The sequence below is a fragment of the Pleurodeles waltl genome, chromosome 10 (assembly GCF_031143425.1).
Source record: "Pleurodeles waltl isolate 20211129_DDA chromosome 10, aPleWal1.hap1.20221129, whole genome shotgun sequence".
Classification (NCBI taxonomy): Eukaryota; Metazoa; Chordata; class Amphibia; order Caudata; family Salamandridae; genus Pleurodeles; species Pleurodeles waltl.
The window spans coordinates 44364760-44374092 of record NC_090449.1 but is presented as its reverse complement, the minus strand read 5'-3'; the positions used below and the strand labels follow the sequence as shown (position 1 = coordinate 44374092).

The following is a 9333-nucleotide window of genomic DNA, read 5'->3' as shown; positions in this document are numbered from 1 at the left end:
AAAAAGTGAATACATTTAATAAAAATGAGGGAAATACTAACAATGTACATTACTCACTTATAACTGAATTTGAGCTTATCCAATTCAGGTATTGTCTTATCTACGTCGCCATAGTTTTGAACAATTGTCAAGCTGGATTCATAATTTAATTTGGTTCAAAGCAGATGTGGTCCCAAATAACACCTCTTGTCTCATAAAGACTCACTGAAGACAGTTGCCAGAGGAAAGAGAAGTGAGGACAAATGGGATAATTTTCGTGCTTAAGTTATCCTATGTGTCTTATGTCATGTTATGTTATGTTAGCCTAGAGCTAAATGTACAAAAAATTACACAACTTCAAACTATGATAGATTTAACCAATTATATTAATACACCATTTTACTATGACTGGTAATGTTTTCAGCAATTTTCTTTGTTTTAGTGCATATCAAGAATGAATAAACATAATCAAACTTCTGTGAAATAATTAATTCTTTTTGGATTTTCTGATGTTGGTTATGATAACACAGGCAACTAACATAGCTTTATTTTCTATGGTTTTAATTTTAATACAATCATTTTACCATGACTTTAATGTTTTATACTATTTTCATTTTTAGGATAAACTAAGGATGGATAAAAGCAATCAAAGTACTGTGACAGAATTCGTTCTTTTCGGATTTTCTGACCTAAATGAGCATCAGAAATCCCTGTTTGTTCTCTTTCTTATCATCTACATTCTGACTCTTCTTGGAAATATTGTAATCATCACATTGATTGTCAGTGATCATCGCCTTCACACCCCAATGTACTATTTCCTACGCTGCCTGTCAGTAGTAGATATTTGTTTCACCTCCACTACCATCCCCAAACTATTATTCGACCTCCTTCATGAAGTTAAGACCATTTCCTTTGTGGGATGTTTCACACAGTTGTTCTTCTTCCATTCTATTGGTAACATGGACAGCTTTCTTCTTGCACTGATGGCCTATGATAGGTATATGGCCATCTGCCGGCCTCTCCATTACACAGTGGTCATGAGTAAGAAGCTCTGCTTTCTCCTCGTAACTGCATCATGGATTACCGTCTGCCTCCATTCATTGCTGTATGCAGTGTGGATCTCTAGGTTATCATACTGTCGGTCCAACAGTATCTACCACTTCTTCTGTGAAATCGCACCACTTTTTGACCTCTCCTGTTCAGACCTCACAATCTTCACCCTCATAGAACTAGTAGAAGCAACCCTCATTCTGTGTGGACCATTCCTGTTCATTGTTATCTCCTATGGCTGTATCATCACCACCATAATGAAGATGCCAACTGCTGTAGCCAAGCACAAAGCCTTTTCTACCTGTTCTTCCCACATTGCTGTTGTCACACTCTTCTATGGGTCAACAGTTGCAGTTTATGTACGGCCTCCTTCAGCAAGGTCTCTTCACTCTGACAGGTACATAAGTATAATGTACATTGCAGTGACACCAATGCTGAATCCTGTGATCTACAGTTTAAGAAATAAGGAGGTCAAGACATCCTTGAGTAAAATGCTTTGTGGGTAGACATTTGGGGAACTTGTGAAAAGAATACTTAAAAGTTTGACTTTTGTCATCCAATGCTTTGGAAATTGAGTTTGACAGGATAACAGAATGTTTGCAATAAAGTCAATAAGGTGACACTGGGCTTGGAAAGACAGAAAGCACCAAAATTAGCCACACATATGAGTTGCTCTAACTAAAGGATCTCAAACTTGAGCGAATAGCAGAGCCTGATTGAGGGAATGTTATCCAGGAGCTGAAAACTATCAGCTCCTAGCAATGGTGGTTGATTCAGTACAGTCAGTCCGCAACTCAATTTACCTGATATTCAACCATGACCTTGACCTTGAAACAGTGAACCAGACTGTGCAATAGCAAATAGGAAAAGTCATTTTTATTTTCTCTGAAATCCTAGTGAATGAAACCATTATCCATAACTGCAGTAATACTTGGCCTGCCTATTCCATTTACTATTCCATCTGCTTCAGAAACTTAATCATTATAGGAGTTTAAGTCAGGATTTTGAATCACAATAAACATGTTCACAACCAATGTTTCAGACTCAACATACCCTAAATAGATATTGATTAACCTGAATCAAAATCTTCCTCCTTCGAAATGTTAACAGCAGCTAAATCTGAAAATTCAGGGTTGGTGATCAAAATAATTAACAAATGATTTGCAGAAACCTAGCAGAGCTGAGTTGCATTATCAGAACATTGGAGCAATGACAGTGACATCTCAGTCTGCAAAATTTAAAAAAGAATACATGGAAAAAAGATAACAGAAAACAATAAAAGAGCCTTAAAAAGACATCCTTCACCACACAAATCATCAAAGCACCCAATCAAAATGAAATCATTGATATATTTCACAACCTGGCCCAGAGAAAAAGCAACCCTTGTAATCCACCAATACTGTGGAAATCTACTTGTCTTTTTTAATAAAAAATTACCAATATGTCATCTCTTACTAAATAATGACAACTTCGCAATTTATCTACATTTTTAGTCTGTCTTCAACATATTCAGACCTACTGAGACTGGTGAGAATCATGAGCAGTTCAGCCAGGCTGATGAGATAAAAGCTTCCATTACAAATGCGTACTCCTGTTCAACCTAAAACATCTGATATCCTCAATCACAATAGATGTAACAAACACAATAAACTTCACTTTCCCACCTAGAATCTGTACCATGCTACCATGACTTACTTTAGCATAAAGGCATTGGAAGGAAATGGCTAACTACCCTTTCATTGCTAACCTTCCATACCTCAGCAAGGCAATGGAAAGGGAGGTGACCAGACAACTCCAGACAATGATTTCTCCATGACTATCAGTAACGGTTTAGTCCTGTGAAGGAACCAAAAGCTCATATGCACCCAGATGACGAAAACAAGTAACCCGTGTACATCATGACTTAAATGACACTGTCAACAAATCATTCGACTGGAATTGGAACAGCTCTTCTTCATCCAGACGAGCACATGATTCTAACACAATGTAATGTAGATTGAATTATCATGTTTTTTAATTATCTTTAAATGAGTTTGCATATAATTTACGTACATGCGAAAATCCATGGAACATTAATGTAGTGGCTTTGCTAAGGGAAATATGTAAATATTAATTATTAGGCATGTCAGGGAAGATCATTGGGGTACACAGCAAGCAATTGAGCCTGTAGATGATAGAACAGACTCTATCTGAAATTTTTACTGCAGTTGGTAAAGAATTGATTTAGCTTGTAAGACTCTGGTTTGCTGGTTGACAGACGTGAAACCCTTATCAAGAGAAACCACCATCCTGATCAGGATAAAATCATAAGCAAACTTCAAAATAACCACTGCTCAACCACCTGGTAGCTTGGCACAGAGCAGTAAGGCTTTACTTAGAGGCAAAGTGTAAAGTATTTGTTTAACACCTCAAACAGTAACACAGTGGAAACACACCAAATAAGCAACCCAACACCAATTTAGAAAATAGAGTATTTTTTAGCCAATAGAAAAGGCCAAAATGACAAAAACTGAACTGTTAAAACCGGAGTTATGCAGGCTTTAAGATTTCAGTGAAAATAATGCCAAAAAGCACAAAGTGGCAATTATGGATATCTGGTCGCCCCAGACCAGTACAAAGCCACAAGTTCAGGCCAATCACAGTCGAGCGTAGGCTGCCTACCGAGTCCCAGTTAGGCCTGCTGAACAAGAGTACCTTAGGTCTGGCTGTGGAGGTTTGTGAACTCGAGCACAGAGGATGTGTCACACAGCTAAAGCAATACGTCAGATCGGAGGTGCTGCAGAGCTGTGATGAAAGGTCTTGCGTCATTGTTGAAGATCCTATCGATGAGGGGTTGCGATGTGAAGTCCAGTGTTGGGGATGCACCTTGTAGACAAGGCGATGCATCAGTTTTGCCTAGCTGTGAAGCTGCAATAACAGAAACTGCATTGTCATTGAGGCTGCAGTCAATAAGGGTTTTGCAATGGGGAGTCTGGATCGGGAAAGCTTTGCGAGGTGGTGGTTCCGATGCAGGCTGTGAGGTTGATGCAGCGCTCTTGCATAGGGAGAACCTTCACCAGAAGAGATGTGTTGGTTCTGCTTGAGGTTGCACTACAGAGCAGAGGAGATACATTGGTTCTGCTGGATCCACAGATGAGCAGGTAGAGGCCCTTTGGGCCACATCCAGGGGTCCAGGACGGGGGTGGAACTACCTGGCAGGGTAGGACTCACAGATGGCAGAGTCCAAGTCCTGGGTTCAAGGATGTTGCAGCCTTCTGTCCCGGAGGTTCTAGTCAGGATTCCAGCCAGCTAACCCTTGTAGTCACTTTGGAGACCTGAGTCCAACTGAAGGTCTAGTCCTTCTCACCCAGGCAAGTGGGCAGCAGGCAGCAAGCAGGTCAGCACAGCAAGGCAGCAGCCCAGGAAGGCAGTAGTTCAGCAGGTCTGCAGTGGAGCAGATTGGCACTGTTTTGGGGGGCATAGCAGTCCTTCTTCCTGGTGGACTATTACAGTTCCAGAAGTGTTCTGAAGAGGTGGTGTTTGAGCATCAATATTTATACCTGGTGCTCTTCCTCTGGAAGGTTGGAGAAGCTTCTAGAATTTATTTTTAAAAGGCATAGGCTTCCTGCCTTCATTGGCTCAAGGCTAACTACAGGGGTATGCAGGAATTTGTGTGGAGGTAGGACACAGCCCATTGAAGTGTGAGTAGGCCTTGCCCAGCTCTGCCCTCCCATCATGCTAGTAATGGCCCATCCAGGCACACGTAAACTCTCTCTTGTGTGTGGTTGTCTAGGAGGAAAACATAAAGCCCAGCTGTCAGCTACACCCAGTCATATGACACAGAGACAGGATACAGGCAGTAAATGGATAAGGCAGGAAAGTGCCAAATTTATAAAGTGGCATTTTCAAAATTGTAAATTAAAAATCGACTCCACCATGAGAGAGGATGTTTTCTTACAATTACAAAAACACCAAACATGAAGTGATTAAACAAAATGTAGTAGCGGAGCACAACAATTTTTTTCTTTCTTTCTTTCTTTTTTCTAAAGTATTGATAATCAAAAAGTCAAAAAGTCAAATATGACTATATAATTAGTAAATTGTGATAGACTGTCCACAATCCATATACATTCATATATTATTAACCTCAAGCAATGTAGGTTCTCATAATTTTATATAATAAAAATATTTATTTCAAAAATTGGTGACAATGATGAATAACATACAACACTAAACCCCTACAGTAGACAACCAACCAACATAAAAGACATAATGTAAATAGATACAATAAAAGTCCATAATCTAACACAGAAATAAACTATGAGTCAAAGGACCGGATTATATTTTGTCTAATCCACATGTAACATCAGCCGACACGTGTTTCGTCCACACATTTGACTTCTTCAAGGCTGATAAATCATAATTCAAAAATGTTTCATTAATTTAATAATTTAAAAATACAAAATCTGAAAAACAACTCCAAAGACTAAAGAAAGGATCACAGTTAGTCAACCTGCACCAAAAGTGTGTTGGAAATAGAAAAAGTGCCATGGAGAACCTACATCCCAAATTAGTCTTTGAGATTAATAAAATGATATAGTAAGTATGAGTGATAGGGATGAAATTTGATATGAATGTGAAGGTGAGTCACTATTTTTAAGTATGAAAGGGAGACCTACGCAACCCCCAAAAAGAGTTTTGAAGGGAAAGTACCTTAATCTCTCCATTTACCATTGACTCATAGTTTGACTCATCTGTAGAGATTATGGTCAGGGGGGGGGTCTACCCCTTGTGCTGCATGCTGCAGCAAGCCATGTAGATAGCCTCTTTTTAGTTCACAAGATGAGTGATGACAACTGTGTTAAGCCTATGAGTCAGCATGGCTGCCAACAATTTGATCTTGATGTTGAGGGGTGAGATTGAGTGGTAAGTGCTAGGTCCATCGTAGGCTAACCTTCCTTATATTTTACTGCAATTAACATGTGTCAAAGGCAGGCAGTAGCTTTCCCTGCCTGCATGATTCTTCTTCAAACATTTGCAGAAGTGTGGTCCCACCAACCCTGCCAGTCTCCTGAACACCTTCTCAGGTAGCCCATTAGGCCCTTATAGCTTACTGCTCTGCATTGCTGTGAGCACCTCCACAAGCTCCTCAATTGTGAATTCACCTTCTAGGATTTCTATGTCATCTTGTGACAAGGTCGGAAGATGAAGCTTGGCCAGGATACATTCTGACTCCTGGTCATCTGCCTGTAGTCGTGTTGTGTATAGCACACAGTAGTGTCTGGCACATTCGCTGGCTATGCCTCTTCTATTGGTTAAGGTCTCCTCTGTCTGGGTAATGATTTCCACTACCCATCTTGCCTCTTCCTCTCTATGGCTTAGCCAGGCAAATAGGCATCCAGCCTTGTGCCCAACATCATAACGTTTCCTCTGAGTTGCCAGGTTGTGACAGTGGGCCACAGCTTCCACCTTGTTGTGGTATTCTACCTTAGCATCATTCAATTTCTGGGGGGCACCTACCTCAGTCAGCTTAGCACTCAGTGTTCCAGTGCTAGGATATGGCATTCAAGGGTGACTAGTCAGTCTGCCGTTGCATTTATTTTCAGTGCCACCAATGTATATAATCTGACAAAGTTATATGTTTTCAACACGCTAGTTGGTGATTCCAATGAGTCTTTGTTTTCCTCAAAATATATCTCTGAATTCAGTCTGAGTTGCTTGACAATGTCTGGGTCCCTGATTTCCCAGACATGAAGGGCCTGATTTAAAAATCAGGGGACGGGTTACTCCATCGCAATGGTGACGAATATCCCATCTGCCAAAATCTAAATCCCATAGAATAGAATGGGATTTAGATTTCGACGGATGGGATATCCATCACCGTTGTGCTGGAGTATCCTGTCCACGAGTTCTAAATCAGGACCTATGTCTCCAAAGCCCCCTCTTACATCATCCTCCCAGCAACAGCAAGTGTTCAGAAATGCTGATGCAAGATACTCTGCATCCCGTAGAGCTTGGTATTTTCCCATGTACACGAATCGGTAGTCCAGTCTTGAGAATGACCCTCTGACCCTGAAGTCGAGTGAGTAGACTCTTATTGTAGGGTGATGGAGCCTCTGTAGGTCAGCTACTCTCACTGCCCTAGCAAACTAGGATAGTGGGGTGAATTGTGGAGCTCTTCTCAATGATGGCATTGTCCTGTCAAAATCCTATGTCATTGAAGTGCCTATTCAATATTGGCAATGTGCTGCCTGCCTCCAGTATTATCAGCCCTATTCTCTCCAGGGTGTCAAGTTGTAAGCTAGAGGAGCGTAAATGTTGCTGAGGGTGTATCCCTGTGTGCCTCTGGTTCCCTGTACACCAAGGACAGTCCCTGTTGCATCTGTCCACACTCTAGTGGTTTTGAATTGGGGAGTCTTTTTCACCAATGTAGTCTCTCCTCTGGATCCCTGGGAGAATCCTTCAGGTCCAAGGGACACATAGGCCCTCATTCTGACCCTGGCGGTCGGTGATAAAGCGGCGGCCAAGCCGCCAACAGGCCGGCGGTCAAAAATATGCAATTCTGACCCTGGCGGGAACCGCCAACACAGCCCGCCAACTGAACACTCCGCCCGCCACAGCGGTACAAACAAACAGCGCGGCGGTTCCCGCCAACAGCCAGGCGGCAGACAATGTACCGCCCACCCTATTACGACCCACCAATCTGCCACCTTTTCCGGGGCAGGAGCACCGCCGATAAGAACACGGCGGAAACAGACTACGAACGGGAAAACGCTCACCTCTACGCACTCCACGCGAGATTCCGGCAGTATGGAACCAGAGTTGCAGGTCATCCCCGCACTCCTATTCCTGCTCATATACCAGGAGTACGCCCGGCGGCGCGGAAGACATCGGTGAGTACTGCACCTACGACACAGGGGAGGGAAAAGATTACCGGCACACACCCACCCACCCACACCCACTACAACACACACATCAATGCATTCCCACAGATCACTGTCACAACCCACAAACCACCCCCCTCCGAAATAATGCAAAGACCAAAAGAAGAGATCATAAACGGGCAGATATATTGAAATATGTTCACCAGTAATCCCAATAAATAAATAAACTATGTACAAAATATATACAGCTACTAAATGTAGTCCAACCACTGTCCGTGGATCACAGGGGTCCTGTGCAAAGGGGCAAGGCCCAGTCCCACGACAAGAACTCCACAGAGAGAACACTGCAGGGGCATCAGAAAGAAAATAGGACAGGCACCTCAGGGGGAAGGGAAGGGGGGGCACCTCAGCCACTTGAGTACACGACGCCAGATCCACGAGGGGACTCCATGACCACTGGCCCATCCTGGGGAGAGCAAAGCCACAGTCCAAACAGTCCATACAGTGGGTGGCCTGCCCACTGGGCCATCCTGGGGAGAGCAAAGCCACAGTCCAAACAGTCCATACAGTGGGTGGCCTGCCCACTGGGCCATCCTGGGGAGAGCAAAGCCACAGTCCAAACAGTCCATACAGTGGGTGGCCTGCCCACTGGGCCATCCTGGGGAGAGCAAAGCCACAGTCCATACAGTCCATACAGTGGGTGGCCTGCCCACTGGGCCATCCTGGGGAGAGCAAAGCCACAGTCCAAACAGTCCATACAGTGGGTGGCCTGCCCACTGGGCCATCCTGGGGAGAGCAAAGCCACAGTCCAAACAGTCCATACAGTGGGTGGCCTGCCCACTGGGCCATCCTGGGGAGAGCAAAGCCACAGTCCAAACAGTCCATACAGTGGGTGGCCTGCCCACTGGGCCATCCTGGGGAGAGCAAAGCCACAGTCCAAACAGTCCATACAGTGGGTGGCCTGCCCACTGGGCCATCCTGGGGAGAGCAAAGCCACAGTCCATACAGTCCATACAGTGGGTGGCCTGCCCACTGGGCCATCCTGGGGAGAGCAAAGCCACAGTCCAAACAGTCCATACAGTGGGTGGCCTGCCCACTGGGCCATCCTGGGGAGAGCAAAGCCACAGTCCATACAGTCCATAACAGACCCCACTGCCACTGGAGGAGGCAAGTTGGCCAGAGGACATCCTGCAGCCCTGCCCGAGATAGATCCTGCCCTGCCACGTCTGCCAAAGGGCCAGCGGTTCTTGCCTTGAAGGGCCCAGTTCAGCGGTTCCTGAGACGGCGGGGCCCAGTTCAGCGGTTCTTGAGACGGCGGGGCCCAGCGGAGCGGTGCGTGAGACGGCGGGGCCCAGCGGAGCGGTTCTTGAGACGGCGGGGCCCAGTTCAGCGGTCCTTGCCCTGAAGGGCCCAGTTAAGCGGTTCTTGAGACGGCGGGGCC

General features: G+C 44.5%; 1 protein-coding gene across 1 annotated transcript; it reads left to right on the top strand.

The window, feature by feature from the left end:
* Window positions 1–611: 611 nt before the first annotated feature.
* On the top strand, window positions 612–1535 carry LOC138262335 (olfactory receptor 1G1-like). Its single transcript, XM_069212234.1, has one exon. It carries the CDS (start codon window positions 612–614, stop codon window positions 1533–1535), a length of 924 nt encoding a protein of 307 aa, XP_069068335.1.
* The last annotated feature ends 7798 nt before the right edge of the window (window positions 1536–9333 follow it).